The sequence below is a fragment of the Pristiophorus japonicus genome, chromosome 4 (genome assembly GCF_044704955.1).
Source record: "Pristiophorus japonicus isolate sPriJap1 chromosome 4, sPriJap1.hap1, whole genome shotgun sequence".
Classification (NCBI taxonomy): domain Eukaryota; kingdom Metazoa; phylum Chordata; class Chondrichthyes; family Pristiophoridae; genus Pristiophorus; species Pristiophorus japonicus.
The window spans coordinates 109,084,681-109,109,499 of NC_091980.1; the positions used below are offsets into that span (position 1 = coordinate 109,084,681).

Consider the following 24,819-nt stretch of genomic DNA (forward strand, 5'->3'; position numbering starts at 1 on the left):
TGGGATATGGCATTTGATGATGAATTCACTGACTATAACCACTCTTGTGTGGTCAGTGAACTTCTTGCGATACTGTATCCAGGTCCTCCGGGCTTGACTCCTGGCCTTGACCCTCATGGCTACCAGCTCCCACTGCCTTCACAGAGTTTGTCTGGAGGGCCTCCTGGCCCACTGTGGATAGACACCCTCTCTTCTCCTGTTCACCTCCTCCATCACAGCCTCCAGTGCAGCATCTGAGAACCTTGGAGCTGCTTTCTCCCCGGTTGCACCATTAGTTACTATTTTTGCAGGTCAGACTCTCTTGCTCAGTCATTTCCAGCACCTGCTCCAGCCAGAATGCACCTCCTCCTCAAGAGTTGCAGGCTGGCTTTAAGTGATGCTAGCCTCACACAAACTTGGGCCCTGTGCTGAGGTGTGCAGCCACTCAACTGTGCATTTAGCACTGGGCTGCATGCTGCAATCGTTTAAATTATCAGACAGCATGCAGAACCAAAGGACACGCATCTTGATCCCCGGTAGATATGAAGATTAGGAGCTCAATGCATAGCTAAAGGGATTATGTAAGAAAGTCTTAGATACATTCTAGGGAAAATGGGGACTATTCTGCAAGAGTAGGCGACATCTGAACAGGAAGGGAGCAAATGAGCTGGCAAAATAGCTGGCCAGAATGGCCTCCTTCTGCGCTGTAAGTTTCTATGTTTCTATAGCAATGTGAATTGTCTTTAAACAAGGAAACATAGAAACATAGAAAATAGGTGCAGGAGTAGGCTATTTGGCCCTTCGAGCCTGCACCACCATTCAATATGATCATGGCTGATCGTGCAACTTTAGTAGCCCATTTCTAATTTCTCTCCATACCCCTTGATCTCTTTAGCCGTAAGGGCCACATCTAATTCCCTTTTGAATATATCTGACGAACTGGCCTCAACAACTTTCTGTGGTAGAGAATTCCACATGCCCACAACTCTCTGAGTGAAGAAAAGAAGGTGACAAGAAAAATAAGATCCGAGAGAGCAAGTAGAGAAGGTAGAAATTTATTACACAAATAAAAAAGAATTTAGGAAAAAGGAGAGTATGCAGAAGGAATAAAGAAATTAAAGGAGGAAAATAAAATTGGCCAGTTCTAAACACGGCAAACACTAAGTAAAGGAACAAGGCATTTGTTTGAACAAAAAAAATCAAGGAGTGGTATTAAATACAAGCAAAGGAAAACATAAAGCACATGTAATGCAATGCTTTGTGTGGAAGTGAGGAAATTAGAAGCAATTTTGTTACAGGCAGATATATATTTAATAGCATTAGCAGAAACCTGGCTACAAACTAGGCAGGGGTGGTAAATAATATTTGTGCGAAGGACAGAATTGGTTAAAAAAAAGTGACAATATTGGCAAAGAAAGGAATACATCCTGTCAGTGAGGACTGATGTACATAATATTGGTTCAAACAGAATCAATGCGCTGAATTATCTGAGGTGGTAGCGGGCGTGATAGGTGGGAAAGTAGGTTTTTTGACAGCGGGTAGGAAACCTGCTGTCAACTTGCTCCCATGAGCCTTTCCCACAAACGCATCTGTCAGCGTGGAGCTGACCCGACCTGCAGTGGCGGGGGGACCCAATTGAAATCATTATGGGTAGTTTAAAGGCACTTAAGAGCCTTCCCCCCTGCCCTACTTGTTAAATTTCCCTGCAACTCTTTTGGAGTAAACAAATAAACATTAAATCTTGGGGACACTCCAAACAATTCCCAAGGCCCGCATTTTTTTTTTGTTTTTTGGGTTTTTTTTTTGTATTTTTGTAGGGTTTTTTTTGTGTTTTTTTTAAGGCATTAAAATTCCATATTTTACAAGTGCCCCCTATAAAAGGGGAGGGGGACACTAAAAAAACCCCAGCAATTAAAATAAATTAAACTTCAAAACATATAAAATCAAATTAAAATTTGGTTGCCGGGGGTGATAATGCACTCCAGTCCCTCCGGCGCCCACCTCTCGCGGAAGGCCGCGAGTGTACCGGTGGACACCGCGTGCTCCATCTCTAGGGACACCCTGGCCCGGATGTAAGCACGGAAGAGAGGGAGGCAGTCAGGCTGAACGACCCCCTCGACCGCCCGCTGCCTGGACCGGCTGATGGCACCCTTGGCCGTGCCCAGGAGCAGTCCTACAAGGAGGCCCTCGGACCTACCCGCTCCCCTCCGCACAGGGTGCCCAAAGATCAGGAGTGTGGGACTGAAGTGCAGCCAGAAATTGAGGAGCAGCCCCTTTAAATAATGGAACAGGGGCTGCAACCTCGTGAAGTCAATAAAAACATGGAACACGGACTCTTCCAGACCGCAGAAATTGCAGGCAGCCTGGGAGCCCATGAACCGGCTTAAAAATTTATTGCACAGGACTGCTCCGTGCACCACCCTCCAGGCCAAGTCCCTGATAAATAGTGGGAGGACTCCCGCGTAGAGTGCACTCCATCGGGGACCCCCGCCTCCTCTGGATGGCAAGATGGTACGCCATGGCGTGGCTACCAACATACACACATCTTTTATTTGTACAGGTGCAACGTCCCAAATCTGGAACTCTGAAAATCGGAATTGACCCAAAACCGGACATTTTTCCCATAACTAATGGAGTCGTCTGGAATCCGGAATTGTTTTCCGAAAACCGGACATTTTTGAGGTGGCCAAATGGTGACATCGAGCAGTGAGGGATGAGGAAACCAGCAAAAAGCACAGCACCAGGGAGCCGCGGGCAGTGGGACTCGGCGAGCGGCGAGGTCCGAAATCTGGCACGGATTCGGTCGAGGATTCCAGATTTCAGACAAGAAAATCTATAGTCTGAAATTCGGAATCCTTGACCGGATCCGTGCCGGATTACGGGTTTTGCCGGATTTCGGACCTCGCCGCTCAAAACCCGGCACGAAGATTACGGATTTCTACCTATATTGATTTTCTTGTCTGAAATCCGGAAAAATCCAAAAACCAGCACGGACTCAATACCGAGGATTCCGGATTTCGGACACTGTACCTGTACCAGTTAATGGGCCCAAGTTTCGGCCTCAGTTGCTCCTGATTTTTTGGAGCAACTGGTGTGGAACGGAATATCTTAGAAATTCAAATTCTCGGCATTTAGTTTGCTCCAGTTCTAGTCAGTTAGAACAGTTTCACTTTGGAACAGAATTTTTTTTTTAAAAGGGTCGTGTCCGGCCACTTACGCCTGTTTTCAAAGTTTCGGCAGTGAAATCTTACTCCAAACTAACTTAGAATGGAGTAAGTGAAGATTTTTGTACGCTCGAAAAATCCTTGTCTACACTTTAGAAAATCAGGCGTAGGTTACAAATCAGGTGTAGGGAATGGGGGGGAGGGGGGTTTAAAGGGAAGTTTACAAACATTAAACACTTCAGTTTTACAAATAAGGAGCCATCATCAATAATAAATGATAAAAGCATCAATAAAATCAAAAAAAATTAATAAGAAATAATTTAAAAAAAAAATCAATATATAAAACATTTTCTACTTAACGACTGCAGCACCGGGAGCCCTCCAACAGCGTGCTGGGATGCCCCCCCCCCCAGGGTGTCTCTGTCAGTGTCTCTATCTCTCTGTCTGTCTGTGTGTGTCTCTCACTCTCTGTCTGTCAGTGTCTGTGTTTCTGACAGCGAGGGGTGGAGGGGAGGGGGAGGATGGGGAGGGGGGGGGTGGAGGGTTGGAGGGGAGGGGGAGGAGGGGTGGTGTAGTGGGGGAGGGGGGGTGTAGTGGGGGAGGGGGTGAGAAGGGAGGGGAGGGGGCTGAGAAAGGAGGGGGGGTGAGAAGGGAGGGAGGGGAGGGGGGGTGAGAAAGGAGGGAGGGGAGGGGGGAGAGAAGGGAGGGAGGGGAAGGGAGAGGGGGAGAGAAGGGAGGGAGGGAAAGGGGGGAAGAGAGAGAGAGAGAGAAGGGAGAGAGAGAGAGAGAGAGAAAAAAAAAAGAGAGGGAGGCTGAACGGGCGGGCCCAAGACTTTGAGCTTAGACTTACCGGATTGACAGGTAGGTGGCGTCGGGTCCGGGGTCCGGGGACTGGGGGGGTCGGGAGCACGGATCGGGGGTGGAGATCGGTCGGGGGGGGGGCGGAGAGATCGGTCGAGAGCGGAGGTTGGTCGGGGAGGGGGGGGAAGGTCGGGAGCGGGGGAAGCGGAGGTCGGGTCGGGGGGGGGGGTGGCGCGGTCCGGTGGGGGGTGGGGGGGTGGGAGCGGGAGTCAAGTCGGGTCCGGTCCGGAGGAAGCAGGAGCTGGGCGTGGGAGGCAGCCTTACGCACGCAGCCCCAATGAGGCCATTCGGCCAGGGCTAGGGGGCTGCATGCTTCAGGCCCCTCCCACACAGTTTTGGGCGCCTGGAGCTACTGCATATATGCGCCCACTGTAGCACGCATGTGCAGAGGTCCCGGCATTGTTTTCAGCGCAGGGACCTAGCTCCGCCCCCTACAGTTCGTGCTGCGCCGCGCAGAGCAGCAAACGACCAGCAGGGAGCCAGAGAATAGGGACGTTTTTTTTAGGCGCACTTTGTGGCGCAAAAAACGGGCGTCCAGGTCGGGGCTGCGCTTTTCTAGGTGTGGCCCGAAACTTGGGCCCAATGATACAAAAGTCTGTAGATTTGTAACTAAAACACTAATAACTTCACAATTAATATACTTTTTAAATTATGTTCTTGATTGTATTTGTAGCTGGAGTCATATTAATGATAATTTTATTTAAATATTTCTTTGTCACTCATATATAACTAGATTGAACTTAAATCTTAACGTGGCCAGGATTCCTTTAAGGATCCCGGCTTAAATCACATAATGAATGATGTCACCAGACCCGTTCCATCAATTTGGGCCGGGTAACACGCTGGGCAGGCTTAATAGGCCCCAGTAAGGTACGTTCATCTGTATAGTGGGATGGAGCCAGCAGTGGGGTCCGGACCCACCAGGGTCACAGCCCGCACTGCATCCGCCAAGGTAAGGAAAATTCCGGCTAATATGATTAGAGACCATTGTTATAGATGCCCTAATTGCAGGAGGGAAATGGAAGAGGAAATGTGTAGACAGATCAGAGAGTAGGAATAAAGAAGGCCGAGATTTTGCTCACCTTGGTGGGTCGCGGACCCGCTGCTGGCTCCATCCCGCTGCTTAAAATGAACTTACCTTAATGGGGTTTGCTAAGCCCGCCCAGCACGTTTCCTGGCCCAATTAGATGGAGCGGGTCTGGTGACATTATTCATGATGCACCTTGAGCCAGTTCCCTTAAAGGGACCAAGGCCACCTCACTTTTGACGTTTGTGCTGTCAGTGTTCTACAGCATTGAAATGCTGCAAACACTGATAATCACTGCACAGTGGAGTATTTATGGAGAGAGTCACAGCACACAGGGAGGTCCTCTTCCAAGCTGAAGGGCAGAAGAGACCTACCCAGGAGACCAAGTCAGCCTGGATGCGCATTGCACAGGAGGATACAAGCAGGGATATTGTCAGGAAGACCTGGGTGCAGTGCCGCAAACCTTTCAATGATACCATTCGATCAGGAAATGTGAATACAAAGCCACACTCACCTTCATCCTGCTGTGCCACTCATCACATCTCTCTGCCTTCCCAATCCTACTCCAGCACATCCTTACTCACACCAACTTAATTTGCATCTCCAACCATCCCGCTCTATCTACATTATCACTTCCCCATCTCACTAGCCACACCTCACACTCACCCTCAGCCTAGCACAATCAAACCAACTAACAACACACAACGGTAGCCAATTGGGTGTTTTAACCAATGCTCATGTAAAGTTTCTGTTAATATGCAATCAAACATTAAAACTTTATTTTCAACACATTGCGTTCTTAGACAAATTTGCATGCACCGTTGGAAGTGGTTTAGTGAGTCACAGTAAAAAATGGTGAGGCATAACGGTACCTCCGTAATGGGGATGAACATGAAAGGAATGGTTTGGACATTGTAGGGGTGCTTTATGGTGTTGGTGTGGGGTAGTGCCAACCTGGCGCATCATGTAGCAGCCAGTGTGTACAGCATCAAGTGAAGTAAATTTGGCCATAGTGAGGCCATCCCTGGCATCCCAGGCAGCAATGTGACCGGTGCTGATGCCCTCTGTGCTGTGCAGCATCAGTTGTTGCGGATTGCTTAGTGAGATGGGAAAGTGATAATCTAGATCGAGTGGGATGGTTGGAGGTGCAAGTTAAGTTGGTGTTGCTGGTGTTGGGGCTGATCATGGTCAGATTCTGAGGACCAAAGTGAGATAGTAGAAACGGCATCCATGCTGATGGAATAGATGGCAGGTGCAGTATAGATAACAGAAGCAATCTGTCAATGGTGAGAGATGTTGTTCCAAAGAGGTGACACTGGATAGAGAGTGTACTGCAAACATTTGCAACCTGCATAAAGCTCAATCTATCTTCCGAATGCAGTAAGCAACAGCTTCTGTGCTTGGAAAGTGAGCAGCTGTGAGGTGGTAGCTTTTATAGTACATTTCAAGCTGTCAACTAATCAGCTGATTCAATGGCCAATCAACTAAAGATAACAGATGTGGTCCATGAGCAGTATGGACCCCGTGGCCAAGCAGTTAAAGGTAAAAGGTAATGTTAAAACCATTATTAAGGGTCTGTCAACAAGCCAATAATTGCTTTAATTGGGTCAACCGCCTCTGCGGGTCGGGTCCGATCCAAGATCACAGAGGTGCCATTGATTTGTTGTCAAAAAAAAAAATCAAATTTCCCACCTGACCTGCCACCGAATCTGCCTGCTAACCCCCTGGAAAATTCCTGCCAAAATCATTGTTTTAAGTGATTTTAATTACCCAGCCATTAATTGAGTCAGGAAAGAAATAAACAGAGGAAAAGTAATGGTGTTTTCTGCTAATAACAATTCTTTGGAAGACACATATTAACCAAACAATATGTTAACATAGCACAAGTTTCTGGATTAAATAATTTTAAGCTGCAAATACTGTGGCAGAGCATATTAGAATACATGAAAGAATCCCTACCTTGTTGTACAAATGATCCATACACAAGCCACGCAGCATTGTACAATGTTGTTGATGTCACAGATCCTATTTGTAGTGGTGATGGCTTTACCCAGCTAAGCATGCAGACAAGCAGGCCTATTATAAACAGAGTACCAATAATACATGCCCACACTGTCAGATCAAACGGTTCTAGGCAGGTAAACATATCCACTTTGTGTTCTGGCTTCTTAAGTAGAAATCCTAAGGTGTAGTCCATGAATCGACCAGTGAAGTCCACTGCATTCTCTCTCTCTGGGGTAATTGTCAAGGCTGAAACCGCTATATCAGCTCTCTACAGAGTAAATTTAAAACAAACATACACAAATTATGCATGGGTTTTTCATATTACCAAGAATGTAAACTGAGAATCATCTGATTGTAATGATGTACCAATTTTCCAAGTGTCAAAATTAGGCAGCTAGATATTTATCTTCTCTCTACCTTGATAATACAGCATCATTATAGATCTGTCATAATGCATGAGGCATTAATGTGCAATATTAATATTGGTTAATGGTATTGAGGTCAAGACTTCAAACTGCATCTTGATGCAGTAAATATATACACTTAGAATGGAGACAATACAAATATCAAATATTTCAAAGCTCTCAATGCTTCATTTACAATATGTATTTGTGCTTTCAGCACTGTTATATAATAATTCAATATAAAAAATACAGTTTGTTACTATGTGTAGAAAGGTATTCATTTGAAATTTTAGACAACATAAAAAGTTATTTCCATTTATCTGATAAGCAATGCAACATGTTTTATAGGCTCGGTCAAGGCCAGAGTGTAAGATGAAGGTTTGAATATTTGTTAAAAAGCACCAAATACTGATTTAGAAATTAAAATTAAAATAGTTTACTTACTGTATCTTAACTTTAAATTACTTTTTATTTAGTCTGGTTAAAGGGCATATATTTATAAAATAATCAAGAAAGTAAAATCAAGGATCGAAATGCGTTTATCTCCAATTCTCCTATTCCAGTATTAATGTGAGGCATTCTAGTGACATAAAAATGCAACATCATCCATTGCAAAAAATAAAGTCTGTAAATTATGCTGTGTGATATTACTGTATGCATGTTAAACCATTCAGAAGAAATTTCATTGCCTGCTACCTTAATGGAGACATTAAAGTAAATGATTGAATGACTCTGCTAAATAAGTGAACAATGAAATGCATTATGCATTCACGTAACAATGTAAATTCCAAGCTCAATCTTTTTTTTGGACCAATTATTCATACATTAATACTTTAGCTCTGACTGCTACTTTTTGATGTGTGTATAAACTGTGCAAAGTTGTGCATTACTTCACAGGGACAAAATTATATATTTTTCCTCAGTATTGTTCAACTTTGAAAATATGTGCAAATTCAAAATGTTTAATGTATTACTACCAGAGGAGTTATCCTGGTGTTAAGCCAACATTTATCTCTCAACCAACTATCAGAAATAGATTAACTGGTCAACATCTCATTGCTGCTTGTGGGATCATGCTATGTGTATAGTCTTCAGGGCAGTAGTGATACCTGCCCTCCTGTATGGCTCAGAAACGTGGACCATATTCAGTAGACACCTCAAAGCGCTGGAGAAGTACCACCAGCGCTGCCTCTGCAAGATCCTGCTGGGAGGATAGATGCACCAACGTCAGTGTTCTCACTCATACAACATCTCCAGCATCAAAGCACTGACCATACGCGACCAGCTCCGTTGTGTGGGCCACATCGTCCACATGCCCGACATGAGACTCCCTAAGCAAGTGCTCTACTCGGAACTCCTACACGGCAAGCGAGTCCCAGTTGAGCGAAGGAAACGTTTCAAGGACACCCTCAAAGGCTCCTGGATAAAGTGTAACATCCCCACTGGCACCTGGGAATCCCTGGCCAAAGACCCCTCAAAGTGGAGGAAGAGCATCCAGGAGGGCGTTGAGCACCTCGAGTCTCGTCGCCAGAGCATGCAGAAATCAAGCACAGACAGCAGAAGGATCGTGCGGCAAACCAGACTCTCTGACACCCCTTTCCTTCAACCACTGTCTGCCCCACCTGTTACAGAGACTGTAATTCTCGCATTGGACTGTACAGCCATCTGAGAACTCACTTTTAGAGTGGAAGCAAGTCTTCCTCTATTTCGAGGGATTGCCTATGATAATGATTGGCTACGTGTGAAAAGACAACAGTAACTACACTTAAAATTAGTCCATTGTCTGTAAAGCATTTTTGAGACATCCTTAGGATGTGAAATACGCTAAATAATATGTTGCCCAATCAAATCACTTGGGGCTAGACTTTCCACTAGGTGGCTAAGGCCCCAAAAAATGGGCCTTGTTCAAGTGATGTGGGATGTATCGCCCGTGCTGATCGCCGGCACAAGGCTCATTTTTTTTGTTGCGATTTTCCACTTGGCCTTACCCCGGCGATGTCAAATGGGCAATCTGATTTTTCGGCAATCTCACGACCGCTCAAAGAAAATGCAAATGAATGAAAAAAAAAGTTTCCCTCGAGCCGCTATATTGCGCATGTGTAGCTTGATTTTTCTTTTAGGTTGATTTTCTTTGCTGCGTTTTGAGAGGTCACACATGCTCAGAAGCTCTGTGAGGGTCGGGGAGAGAGAGAGAGAGAGGAGAAAGAAGAAAAGAGAAAGGAAAAATCAGTTACTGGATTGTTTGAATTAATATGATAATATTACCCATATTTCGAAAATGGATGGATCAATGGAAAGGCGAAAGGCCAAGCCCTTCAGCGAGGAGGCCAATGAGGCCCTCGTGAATATAGTCAGCACGAGGTTGGAGGATCTGACACGGGGTAGGCATGGGAAACCTCCACCCCGTGCATATCGGAGGATTTGCCGTGGTCATGTCGGCATCAAATGAAGCGCGGACGACGGACCAGTGCTGCAAAAGATGGAACAGCCTACTGGCGGCTGCCAGAGCAAGTTGAAATTTATATTTGAAATCATCTATATGTATTATTTAATGATGTATGGAAATTGTAACTAGAATCTGCAATATTATTTCTTAATTTTTAAACATAACTAAATTATGAATACATTTATGCACCCCAGCATAAAGTTGAATGTTATAGTATGAAATATTTTATTCCTATGTAATGCAAATTTGTAATTGAACATATAAACCTGTCAGTCTTAAATGTTTATTGCCAAATCCATTTGCTTATGCCGTGCAATGTTATCTTATCATTTACAGAAGAAGATATTTATAAACCACCGCGAGCAACGCAGGATGGGCGGGGGCTCTGCCATGTTGCAGTCGCTAAGTGCTTACGAAGAGCATGCGGTGGCCTTGGTGGGGCCAGAAAGCCGTTCGATCACAACCCGTGGTGTGATTGAACCCACCCTTGAGTCACGAGAGTAATGAGAACTGTGCATTGTGCAATGTGTGAATCAATACTACATACATCTTAGTTACGCATGTAATGTTATGCAATTATAATGTAATTTGATATATAATTGAGATGTACTATTGATCTTCGAATGAGGTCATGTTAGGCCTGGTGATCGCTTGTGCATATGGAATAATGGAAAGCATTGTAATGTTTTGAGTTCTTGAAAAATTGAGATGTATTGATTTGAATTGTGAAACATTGTTTATAAATTTCATTTGTCTTTCAAAGGTCAACAAGTGGACATGTCCACTGAACCTTCTGGAACTTTGCAGGAGGAAGAGCCAGAGGAGGAGCCACTGCAGACTCCTGCTGCTGTGCATGAGCAGGAGGAGGAGGAGGAAGAACAGGAGATTTTTTTTGTGGGGGGAGGGAACAACCTGCGGCCATCTCTTTTGAGACAGATGAGGCACCGAGACCAAGCGGTGTGCAGGTGGTGATGCCAAGGCGCGTGACATTGCACACGTCGACCCCACGGAGATCCGGTCAGCGTGCTATGCAATCGCTTACCACGGAGGACCAGACGGAGAGCTTACTATCCTTGTGCAGGGAGACGGTCGCGATCGGTCACGACCTTATCCAGGGGTTCGCGGGTTTCTCATCAAATTGGAGCCAGTTCTCCACAACCTGGAGCGAGTTCTGCACGCGCTTCTCCAGCTGGTGTTCTGAGCAGTCACAGACTACTCGGGAGACATTGGAGGCAATTAGGGAGCAGACAGCCGCAACAAATGCCCTACGGCATGCGTTGCTGGCTGGACACGGCGCTGCACGCCAAGATGTCGTATCCACTCGCAGCGAGACCACAAGCACGCACACGAGTACAGAAGACAAAGTTCCTCCTGACTCGGAAGTGGAGCCTGAGGCTTCTGCTTCCTCTCCGTCACCTCCACCACAGCAGGAAGTCTTGCCGTCACAAACTGCACTAATGCGTTCATGTCGGTTTGCGTAGACCAAAATGGGCGGGTGGAGTGTGAACACTGGGTGGTACAGGATCTGGAGGGAAATGTGGCCGCAGCTAGGGAGAGGAGAGTGTTTTTCAATAGTTCCATAAATGTTATTTTTACTTAAATATTCACTTGTTATTATTACTAAAATGTTCACTTATTATTATTACTTAAATGTTCACTTGGTATTATTACTTAAATGTTCAATTTCTTCATGTTATAATATTTTGGGGATTTGAGGGAAGGGTGGGTTGGTGCGGGGGGTGGGGGGTTGGAGGGAGGGTGTTGTTCATTAGTTAATAAAAAAAAATTCTATCTTTGTTAATAAAAAAAATGTATTCAACAACTTTTGTGCCTTCTCTCTTAGTTACATTAGTTTTCAAACGTACAGTTTTTCATGCATATTTGTTTATTCTGTTATTATATCAGTACTTTAACTTTGCCAGTACTTTAAACTTTACTTAAACTAATTAAGATGATAGGCCAGTGCAGGAAGGACAACAAGGAAACCCCACACAAATGAAACTTTTGATTAACCCTAACTGTAATTGAACATTTGAATATCCACAATTAATAGTTCATGTAATGCGTTCATTAATGAGCTGCTGACGCAAAAGCTGAGCGGCTGTGTAACTGCCACTGACTACTGGTCTTCACGAAAGGTGTGGTGGTACCGGTGCTAGATCGCCAGACTGATTAAGTTCCTCTATGTCCTCGCCCGCGTCCTCTCCCGCCTGTTCCTCCTCTTCATCCTCGCCGGCTGCCTTTTCTGTCTCATCTCCTTCTGGAGGTGGACCTGCAGCATGATCTGGCATTATTTGTCCTCTCTTTATAGCTCGGTTATGCAGCATGCAACACACCACAATAAACTCTGCTACCTGATCAGGGTGGTACTACAGGCTGCCTCCAGAATGATCCAGGCATCTGAAGCGCTGCTTTAGGACTCCAATTGTCTTTTCAACAATGTTGCAAATCGCTATGTGACTTTCATTATACCGTTTCTGTGCTTCAGTGACAGGATTACGCAGAGGGGTCATCAGCCAACTGGCAAGGCCATATCCTTTTTCCTCCAGCATCCAACCGTGACCTTCTGGCTGATTGACAAACAGGTCAGGGATAGCACTTTCACGTAAGATGTGCGCATCATGGATGCTGCCAGGAAATGTAGCATTCACTGTTAATATTGTTTGATTGCGGTCAACAACAAACTGCACATTTAGTGAGTGGAACCCCTTTCTGTTACGAAACACCTCTGCATTCTTTAAGGGTGCTTTCAGGGCAATGTGCGTGCAGTCTATTGCTCCCTGCACCTTGGGGAAGTCTTCTATTATCGAGAAACCCAAAGCCCTCTCGGTCTGTGCCTGCATGATCATTGTGAAGCTTATGAAGTCCATCCTGCGAGCGTAAAGGGCTTCAGTCACCTGTTGAATGCAGCAGTGTGTAGCGTGCTGAGAGATATGTCAGATGTCACCAGCTGAAGCCTGAAAAGATCCCAATGCATAAAAGGCTAGGGCAGCAGTAACCTTCATCTCAACGGACAGTGCGGTTCTGATGGTGCTGGAAGGCTGCAGATCATCCTTGACGAGTTGACATATCTCATCGATGACCTCCTTCTAGAATCGCAGCCTCCTAAGACAAGCATTTTCAGACAAATTCAGGTAAGACTGCTTTTCCAAGTACCTTCGTTGGCTATACGGTCTCCTCCTCTGTCTTCGTCTTCATCTACGCATTTCTCTGCCACCTCTTCGATTGATCCTTTCAGTAACCAGTGTGTGAGCAGTTGCAATTAAAGGCAGGGAAAGCATGGACCCATAATCACTATCAATAATTTTAATAATCTCTCTACTCTATACGCTCTAATCACTGTAGTCCGCCCTCTCTGTACCAGTCAGTTTGATAGGCCCCAACAATATCAGTAAATAACTTCACTATGTAAAAGCTATTTACTAAATAATTTCAATATATAAAAACTATTTACCAAAAATAACTTGATAATACCTATTTATCTTCCCTGTCCCAATATTCTGAGTACAATTATCTTCAACTTAACTCTCTAAATAACTCACAACTAATTCTCCACCCTTCCTCCGAAGTTCAAAATGACATCCGTAGTGCCCATTTCCTTCTCTTAGGCCCAGAAAAAGCAACTATTTCTCAGCACTCTTTTGGGCCTTGCATTGGCCCAGCGAAATGCATGCTAGGTGCCGAAACTTGGGATGGGCCTTGTGTGGGCGATCATTTGGGCGATCATCTCGGCGATCAAAGTGGAAACTTAGGGGCCTGTTTTTCCGGCGATATTTTGGGCCGAGTTTCCACTTCTTGCTCAAAATGGGCGATGGAGGTCCATTTTGGGTGATAGATGGGCCATAGATGGGTGATGTGAAGTGGAAAGTCTAGCCCTTGATTTTTTACCCAAACCTACCATTCACAAACCACAAATACCACAAACTGATCAATCACAGCCCTCAAAAAATATTGCTTCAAGTTCATTAACCAATAATTTTGCTTTTCAAGCTATTGATTATATGGGGTAAATCCTGCATGACCCTGCTCAGGGCAAAAGCACCTCGTATGCAATGGGTCTGGGTCAGAAAATAGAGTGCTTGACCTTGCATACCTGATTCGCAGTGAGACCAATTTTATGAAGTGTGTTTTGGCTGAAATAATGAGGCTGAGCTACCAGTAGGTGACCGTATTTAAATATTAAAATCCAGTTATTTCTGGTCCCTTGACAAACTGTACAGGCAGGGCACGTGTCTCGGCCATTAAAAAGTGGGTACACTGGAAGCACTGGGAACCCAGCTGCTGAAAAATGTTTCTTAAAGGGACAAGGTAACTTTTTCTTTGTTTGCCTCGACTCACCGACATGAGATCCGGGCCATTTTAACTCATGGAGCTCATTAACATACTTCAGGAAAGACTCTCGCCTGAATGCTGCATGACTGACATGGAGCCGACAGGTGGGACCGGGCCAAACACAACAGGAACTAATATTAGGAAGTTGATATTCACACAATGATTGATCGATACATGGAATAGCCTTCCAAAAAGAGTGGTGCAGTGAAAAGCCTTAAATGTTTTACTAAATACTTGGGTCCTGAAATGAGGGATCCCTTTAATGGATGAATTAAGATGGGCCAAATTCCTTTCCTTATCTGTAATTATCTTCTGATCTTAATTCTTCAGCAACCTTGCTGCCTACTGGCTTTCAGTTCCAACTCAGCTCTGAACTGGCTGCTTGTTGGCCTCAGCTTCCTTCAGGTGACACCACTGACCTCACTGCTGTAATGTCTGTAAGCTTGTAATGTTGTAGTTCCATGCTGTGGATGTGGACGTATTGTATCACTGCAACAAAAGGTGAATAAATGAGTCAGCTGACCAGAAGCTTCCGGAATTTCTGAGATGCTGTCTGCCATTATAGAAAGCTGTGTGTGCTGTGTTCTGTGAATATATCACATGTGGCAATGAGATGGGATTTTTCGGATGATATAAAGCTGAAATTTTGTTGGTGAAGGATTCAGCCAGCCGACAGAGAGACTTTGCAAGCTTCTCTGTCTTTGGAAATAGCTACAAAATCTGAGGTAAAAAAAAACCGAGCACACTGTCTGCACTGCAGAGACAAAATAGCGGCATCCATAGCAGTAATGGGACATTTAGGTGAATATAAACATGACCAGGAAAGGTTTAAGGCGTATGTGGACCGGCTAGAAATGTATTTCACTGCAAATAATATAATCAAAGTTCCAGAGAATGCTGATCAGAACCGGACTGTGTTGGAACGTAAGAACAATTTTCTTATCTGAAGCAGGTCTGGAATTGTATGAAACGCTGATAAATCTGATTGTGCCTGATGAGCCAAAGGATACAATGCTTAAAAAGATTTTAACGAAGCTGGAGCAGCACTACAACCCCAAACCATTAGAAATTGCTTAAATATATTGTTTTGGTATACGAAATCAAAAGACTGATGAAAATATCAGTGAGTACATTATAGCATTAAAAAGGCTATCTATTCACTGCAATTTCTGAAACTTTAAAAACCGAGCATTATGGGACCCTTTTGTTTGTGGGATGAAAAATGATGCGATCAGAAGCAAGTTATTGACGACAGATGACTTGACTTTTGAGATTGCTTGTCAGACAGCGAGGTCGATGGGCATGGTCGATCAATATTCCTGAGAATTTTATAATAATTACGGTTGTCAGACAACCGAGGTGAACCGCCTGCAGGTTCAAAGTAAAAGGCAGTGGGTCCCAAAGTCTCAGAAATTGGAAATTCTAACAGAGCATCAAAGTTGTGCTATCGGTGCCTGGGACAACACATTGCTCAAAGTTGTCCATATGTGAAGGCAGAGTGTTTCTTCTGCAGAAAGACCGGGCATCTTGCGAAGGCATGCTGACTGAAGGGTAAACCAGCTTTTAAAGCTATCAGTAGAAATCCCCAGAGACTACATAGCATGGAAGAACAACAACAGGACGAGGAGACGTTAGAGTTACACGTCATCAGGTGCACGAGGTTAACGGACAGCGATTCAAAAAGTATCAAAATCCATATAGATGTTGCAGGATTCAAGATACCAATGGAAATCGACACGGGTGCATCCGTGAGTGTAGTACCGGAGTCGCTACACCTCGAAAATTGCGTGATTTCCCATTGGAGAAATCCAAAATGGAGCTGCGAGGCTACTAAAGAGGGAACAATCCTGTGGTAGGTCGTATCACCGTACCGGTGAAATATAAGGATCAATTTCAGAACTTACCTCTAATAGTAGTGAAAGGAGACAAGCCTCTTACTAGGAAGAAATTGGTTAAGATCACTGAAGCTGGATTGGAGTGAGATTTTTCATGTTGAAACGAGATTTGCATCAACGGATGATGTTATCAAGAGTTATTCAAAGGTGTTCTGCGAAACGGACAGCCCGATCCAAGGCTTCAAGTCGAGTGTCAGGGTACAGAAGGACGCTCGATCGGTTTACTACGAGCCACGTTCCATACCATATGCACTCAAGGAGAAAGTTGAACAAAAACTCAAACGACTAGAGACTGAGAACATTATTTCTAAAATAGATCGATGTAATTGGGCTACACCCATTATTGTTGTACCTATGTCCGATGGTAAGGTAAGATTGTGTGGTGATTATAAGGTAACCATAAAACAGGTTCTAGAGGGTAATGTCCCCAATACATTGCCAAATATAGAAGCTTTGTTCACAACGCTGACAGGTGGTCAGATCTTCTCAAAACTAGATCTTACGAATGCCTACTTACAGCTTGAACTAGAAGAGGAGTCCAAGTTATGCTTGGCTATAAATACTCATCTAGGCCTATCTCAATTTTATTGGCTACCGTTTGGAGTGTCTTCCGCCCCTGCCATATTCCAAGGGGTGATGAACCAGATTTTGCAAGGTATTGAAGGGGTAGTATGTTATTTAAATGACATACTAAATTCAGCACCAAATAGGCAAATTCATAATAACATATTGAATGAAGTCCTCAAATGGCTAGAGAAGCACAGAGTACGAGTGTCTGCTCATAAGTGTGAGTTATTTCAAAACTCAGTGGAGTACTTAGGGTACAGAATAGATAAAGGTGGTTTACATCCAAACATGGGAAAACTGGATGCAATTAGAAATGCACCCACTCCCAGGAATGTCACTGAACTTCGTTCATTCTTGGGTCTTTTGAACTATTATGGGAAGTTCCTACCAAATTTGGCTACAGTATTACATCCACTGAATGAACTATTGAAAAACAGATCCATTGGAAGTGGTCAAAAGAATGCCATACAGCATTCAAGGAGTGTAAAAGCAAATTGGTAGAGAGCACCATGTTAGTTCACTATGACATATCTAAGGAGATTAAGCTAGCATGTGATGCCTCTCCATATGGAGTTGGGACAGTGATCTCTCATGTATCAAGTAGTGGGGAGGAGAGACCAATAGCGCTTGCTTCACGTATTCCCAGTGCTAGTGAGAGTAATTATGCGCAAATTGAAAGGGAAGCTTTGGCATTAATTTTTGGGGTCAAGAAGTTCCACAAATACTTGTATGGTCGTAAGTTTACCATCGTTACGGATCATAAGACCCTAACAGCAATCCTCCATCCAAAGTCCTCAGTTCCAACATTAGCTGCAGCCCAAATGCAGAGATGGGCTTTGATTTTGTCATATACTTATGATATTGAATACAGATGATCAGCTGATCACAGTAATGCTGATGCTATGTCTAGATTGCCTTCCCCATCACAAGTTACATCCGATAGGGAAGAAGTGTTTTATTTTTCATACATTGATGAACTGCCAGTCACAGCTGAAGAGATTGGTAGAGCAACCAAACGTGACCCAGTGATGTCAAAGGTGTATGATTATATTGCAAATGGATGGCCAAACCAGGTAATAGACAAAGATATTCATCCATTCTTCATTCATAGGAATGAATTATCAGTCGATAAAGATTGTATCATGTGGGGTGCAAGAGTGGTTATACCAAATAAATTCAGGTCCAAATTATTAGGAGCTCTCTATGACCAGCACCTGGGAATGTACTTGACCAAAAGTTTTGCACGTAGTTATTTATGGTGGTCAGGTCTTGATAAAGATATAGAGTACATCGTCAGTCAGTGTATGACATGTCAATCCGTAAGCAAGCAACCACCATCAGTACCATTAAATCCATGGAGATGGCCTCCCAGGGTATAGCAAAGGCTACATATTGATTTTGCTGAGCTAGAAGGACAACAATTGTTCATTGTGATTGCCAGCCATTCGAAGTGGGTCGAGATGTTTCCAATGTGGAAAATAACAACAAGTAAAACATTAGACATTTTGCGAATTTTTTTTTTCTTCATTTGGCCTCCCAGAAGAAATCATTTCTGATAATGGACCACAATTCCTTTCAGAAGATTTTGCACAGTTCACGAGCAAAAATGGTGTGTAATAGTAGGGGATTTTAACTATCCAAATATTGATTGGGACAAATTTAGTGTGAAGGGTATAGAGGGTGCGGAATTCTTGAAATGGATTCAAGAGAACTTTTTTAGTCAGTATGTAGCAAGCCCAACATGAGAGGGGGTGGTCTTGGATTTATTTTTTGGGAATGAAACTGGGCTGGAATGGATAATCTTTGTTATGAGGACAGATTGGATAGCTGGGTTTGGTCTCATTGGAACAGAGGAGGTTGAGAGGAGACCTCATCGAAGTGTACAAAATATTGAGGGGCCTGGACATAGTGGATAGTAAAGGTCTATTTCCATTGGTAGAGTGGGCTATTACGAGGGGGTGGTTGTTTTAGGTAGGTGGTGGAAGGTTTAGAGGGGCTTTGATGGGGGGTTTCTTTACACAGAGGGTTGTGGGGATCTGGAACTCACTGCCTGTAAGAGTGGTGAATGTAGAAACCCTCACCACTTTTAAGAGATGGTTGGATGGGCACTTAAAGTGCCGTAACCTGCAGGGTTATGGACCTAGAGCTGGTAATTGGGATTAGACTAGATGACCTTTTATTGGTCGGTGCAGGTATAATGGTAAGTACTGCAGGGAATAGAATATTGCCAGGGTGATCTCCTGGACTAGTTTCGATTGCCTCGATTGGTCGGAGAGGAATTTTGCCAGATTTTTTCTCCCTAAATTGGCCTGGGTTTTTATCTGTTTTTTGCCTCTCTCAGGAAATCACATGGCTCCAGTTGGGGTGAAGTGTAGATGTTTTTAGTATAAGGGGTGTTGCAGTGGTGTGGGGCGGACTGGTTGGGCTGGGTGCTCTTTGCCTTTCCGTCATTGTTCATGGGTTTGTATGTAACCTTTAGGGCTGCTGACGAAGGGCCGTGCGGCTCTTTGTCGGCCGGCGCAGACACGATGGGCCAAAATGGCTTCCTTCTGCGCTGTAAATTTCTATGTTTCTATGAAACATACCAAGATTCAACCATACCGCCCTGCTTCGAATGGTGCAGCAGAGCGCACTGTACAAATTGTAAAACGTGCCCTCATAAAACAAATGTTAGATCCAAATCCAAAGAAACGACAGCTGTCATTGGATCACAAAGTGGCTAATTTTCTAATTACGTATCGTAATACTCCTCATACAACTACTAGTAGAACACCAGCAGAGTTGTTTCTCAAACAACAACCACGAACCAGATTCTTGTTGTTAAAGCCAAATTTGGCACAGTCCGTAGAAGAGACACAAATAAGACAGAAAGAGAATCATGATAGAGGTAGAGTAAAAGAGAGAAGTGTGAAATTAAATCAGAAGGTGAGAGTGAAGAACCATCACCATAAATGGTTAAAGTGGTTACTAGGAAGTGAAGATATGTGGTCCTCATACATATTTTGTCAAGATGTTTGATAATGGACAGGTCAGGTTTGTTCACATTGATCATATTTTACCTACAGACATGGAAGGAATTGAAGGTGGGAATGATTCCACTATTTCTGACTCATCAGATAGTTTTGATACACCAGTAGCAAATCCTAAATCCAATCTACTGGAAACAAATCCAAGAGAAAATCAGAATTTAAGTCTGAGTCCGAGTCAGGAAAACAAATAGACTGAAGTTAGAGTGAGTTCAAATGAAAATCAAGGAAATCCCTTGGAGGAAAACATTTCTCAGGATGAGCCTTGAATGAGTTTAAATTCGACACCATGTTTGGAAAGTTCTGTTCGAGATCGAAGGTATCCTCTTCAAAACAGAAAACAAGTGGTTAAGCTTAATTTGTAAATATGGCAAAATAAGTCCATATCCTTTGTTATATATAAACATGCAAGTTATGTATGATGTTTGTTATAATAACTTCTTCATTAAAGAAGGAGAAGTGTAATGTCTGTAAGCTTGTAATGTTTGTCGCTCCACACTGTGGATGTATTGTGTTACTGCAACTAAAGGTGAATAAATGAGTTAGCGGACCAGAAGCTTCCAGAACTTCTGAGATGCTGTCTGCCAATATGGAAAGCTGTGTGTGCTGTGCTCTGTGAATATATCAAAACTGCCTCGCAGTTTCTAGCTCTGAACTCCTCCCAATCGCCCAGCCCTGAGACTATGCCTCAAGTTACATCATGTATACAGCACAGATTCTGGCCAGTCAGCCCAACTGGTCTGTGCTGATGTTTATGCTCCACATGAGCTTCCTGTCATCCTTCCTCATCTAACCCTATCAGTATATCCTTCTATTCCTTTCTCCCTCATGTACTTATCGAGGTTCCCCTTAGCATAATGCTCCTATCATTATAAAATAATGAATAATTTGATGTATTATGAACAATGGCAGTTCGTTATTGTTTCTGCTTTTGATACTTTTATCAAAGTACATCCTCTCTCCCCCTTAAGAAAATATGAACTTCTGCTGAAAGCGAAATGAGCAGATGTATTGTTGTGCTTAAATGATAATTGTTTTTACCCATGTACAAGTCAAATGTTCACTCTGCACCAAACCAAGATTTTTATGGCATTTGAACATTCATGTGGGGAAGAGGTAATGCTAACGGGACGGAAGAGAGGTTTTGCTCGGGGGGTGGGGGGATAAAGGCTCCAGGGAAATTGCCCTGGAGTTTGCAGAGGCGCTGTCGTGCACAGCAACCCCTCACCACACCACGCTGACGCCTTACCGACCCGTGGGGGAAATTGCCCCACAGACTGCGAGGCTAGCGCGAGTGGATGTCAACGCCTGCTTTGCGGGTCACGAAGCTGGCTGACATCTGCTCTCGGGGCGCTCCTTAAAGGGGAGGGCACCAGTGACCTGCGCCGCCATCTTTACTGATTTGCCGACTCTAGCGTGGTCCGGGCCGGAATCGTGTAGCCCGGTATTCTGTTTTGGGTGCTGACTGCATGCCCGGTCCCCCACTGCCCTAGTGGCCTAGTGGCGGCCATCAGAGGCCTTGCATAGTGAGCAGCGGCTTTCCCCTTGAAGTGAAGGGGAAGGATGTTGAAGCGCGTCAATGCTATGCAGCGCATCCACATAGCGCTTCACTCCCCTCTCTAGTAGTGTCCCGGGAACCGCCCCTAAAGGAAGTAGAGGGTGTGAGTTTGCGTTCCACTTCTTTTGAGGGGTGGTAAGCACAATTCAGCGGCAGAGGCGGGACTTTTGCACTGGGCGCAGAAAGTCTCGACCCCAGCTGGTTACCGCCCCCAATCGGGGTGCAGGGCAATTTCGCTCTCAGTCGCTCGAACCACATAATGCATTAAACTAAGATTGGAGTAGGTAAAGATGAGAGCATTTTTAAGTGGAAAAAATATAAAGCATAAAATATCAGCAGACACTTGAATCTGAAGTACAGTCTTACATTTTCGTTAACATAGATACTCAAATTTCAAATATATACATTTAAGTCAAAAATTGTCTGTAGCACACCCTACCCCCATATACAGACAGTTACATCTCAAACACAAAAATTAATAAACACAAAAATGATTCCCTCTTCTGTTACTGAACAGCACTTTCACTTGTGTTTGAAAATATTGCAATATGTCTGCATGTTTTGTTGAACTAACGAAGATGTTTATTGTATAACAATTTATTTAGGCACATGTTAAGAAAATTAAGCACACAAAAACTACTACAGGATAGATGAATATGGTGATTAATAATGCAAAAGGACCAATTTAAATCAAAAAGATGATTAATAAATCTAAAATGAACATATTTCAGAAGTAAAACACAAATATGTCACTGAAAGGAAATTTTAATTCCAAAAAAGCATAAAGAAAGCTGGTGTTCTTCGCAACATCAGCCTCTGCACACTGCCCCCCCGCCCCCCCGCCCCCCTGACCCCGCAAAAAAAAACATTTTTGCTCTTCGCTTAAAAGTTGACCTGTGGTGTGGAATGGAACATAGGAGCCTCTGGTATCTTGACCCCATTACTATTCGTCATGTGAGAGCAGATACACTAAATATATGTAGTTTACTTGACAATGCACTCATCGAATGGTTACAGCACAGAAGGAGACCATTTGGCCCATCGAGCCCGTGCCAGATCTCCGTAAGAACACTTCAGCCAGTCCCACTCGCCTGTCCATGTTGTTTTATGTGATGTCTACACACTAACACTTTCCAGTGACATCAATAAGGATAGGAACTGTGACTTATCTCCCTAGCATAGAGTCACTTAAATCGACCATAGTTATTCCACTATCATCCAGCTGTGATCAGCTACCTCATCACAGAAAAGGAATGAATCCTGGAATCTTTTGCTCTCCTTAGCTCTGTATCTTGTCACACGGTACATGGTGGAAGGGGTGGTCCTTGATTGTCTTATAAAGTTTCATGACATGGACATAGGATCCTGGTTATCTCCTAACAGCAATTTCCTCCTCTGTTATACCAGCACTGAGAAGAATCCATCCATTCTGCTTAACTTTTAAAATAGGCTTTCAAGATGGTACATCATGATCTGTGCTTGTCCTTTTAGAGCTTTTTGTGCATCTGAATGAAAGTGTGAGGTTTATTTTATGCTCAGATCTTTCAGAAAATTTACTCATATGGTTTTTTAATTCATTTAAGTAATTTCCATGTGTATCTAGACAATCTATCTGTGCATAGGGTTACTGCTATATGCACATGCTCGCACTGATGTATCTAATTAATGTAAATGTTTAAATTTATTTGTGTACTTGATACAAATGCATTGATTTGCTCTATTATGTATTTGTCTGAACGTGAATGGCGAATGAAAAGGTAAAAAATAGAAAATCACTGAATAGATGGATAAATATGAAGGGTGCGTACAGCAATAACCTGAGCACAAATACATTGACTGGATACACACTGAAATTAGATTTGAAAATATATGTTCACATTTTAACTGCTGAAAGATCTTAAATGTAATATAAATAGTAAAATAATGAAATTGTTTGGCTTACAAAAAAAAGTTGTAATATGTATTTATCTTTAACAAGGTCAGATGCATATAGAATATTTAAATAACATATGAAGAGCAGTGAAACATTTTATTACCATTCATCAGACAGAACATGACTCACTTGTGAAAATAAAATTCATAATCCACCCTCCATTGCTTCTTTCCAACATATTAAATCTGATGTATTATATCAATCTTTACTGCATTGCAGATGAATTTATTCATTATGGATGCAATTGAGTTCAGTGAATTCTATCATTGGGTGCAGTACTTCCTGCTTTGATACGGTATTTCGCTTGAAAAATCTTGTAATATGAATACAAACAACTCTTGAAGCCAATTGTTTTTAGAAGTTGGATGGTGGGAGTCAGGAGGAAAATAAAACAGGTGTGTTAAATGTTTTAAAGTTTTTTTATAGGTAGTAGAGTTAGAAGATAGATTACGTTAAATTAAGATTAGATAGAAAAAAGTAAAATTAAAGTTAAAGTAAAAATTTAAGAGAGAAAATATTAGGAACAGTGATTAATTAAAAAGAATCCAGAGTGAGTGGTCGTAGTATTAATTAATGTATCGTGGGCCACCCCGACCTGCGAGAGGATACCACCGCAGGTCGGGAGTATAAAGAGCTGGAGCATGCCTCTACAGCTTCCAGCGCGAGTCGTCCAAGTGTGCGATGACTTTGAGGTGCACGACTGGGTGACATCATCAAGGCCCAGGTCACCGGTTAGAGCATGGGCTTGGACATCGGCGGGGCCCAGGCACAGTGGAGGAGCAGTAAGGTTGCAGCGGAGGTGCGCCAAATGAGGGTACGGGGCCCAGAAGAGCCGAGGGCCCAGGGGCAGCAGGGGCCTGCCCACACTGCGATATGTGTGCGCACTAGGGCCGTGCAGCAGAGCAGGTCTTCTGTCATCTTGGTTAACCCTTGCCACTGGATAGAGGCCGAGCTCTGTCAAGCCTGTGTGGTGGCTGATGTGCAACGGTCACCACACATTAAAAAAAATTCATGCACAGGCATCGTCCACCCCTCAAGTTCAGGACTGGAATATCGGGCCCTTCATTGAAACATCTATAAACTCATCCCTATTGGTGTGGAAGCAAGTCATCCTTGTTCGAGGGACCATCTATGATAATGATGATTTAATGTATTTATAACTAAGATTTATATTTTAAATTTACCTTTTAACTGTCAAAATGAACGGTCGCAAAATTCAGACTCAGTAGCGGCCACTGTTAGGGAATTACGAGTGTCATTTTGGTTCCAAAATAGTGTCCATGGTGCGCACACTTCTGGTCCGGACTGTGCTGGACTCCATCTTGGTTAGGGCGTTTGCGCGGGTGCAGGGAACGGGCACCGGAAGTATGCAGAGTAGGCAGATCATGATGTCAATCAACGTGCAATGCTGATTTGATGCCAGCATTGCCATTTTGGAGCTCAACCCTCAAGCTAACGTGCTCTCTTAAGAACATAAGAAACATAAGAACATGAAATAGGAGCAGGAGTAGGCCATACGGCCCCTCGATCCTGCTCCGACATTTAATACGATCATGGCTGATCCGATCATGGACTCAGGTCCACTCCCTGCCCGCTCCCCATAACCCTTTACTCCCTAATTGG

The 24,819-nt window shown here is 43.6% G+C and overlaps 1 protein-coding gene across 1 annotated transcript in view; it reads right to left on the bottom strand.

The window, feature by feature from the left end:
- LOC139262477 (glutamate receptor ionotropic, delta-2-like) overlaps positions 1-24,819 on the bottom strand; it is a 644,533-nt gene that overhangs the window by 112,459 nt on the left and 507,255 nt on the right. The window contains exon 11 of the mRNA XM_070877660.1: positions 6,991-7,303. Coding sequence (XP_070733761.1) covers positions 6,991-7,303 — 313 coding nt within the window. The remainder of the gene's footprint in view (positions 1-6,990; positions 7,304-24,819) is intronic.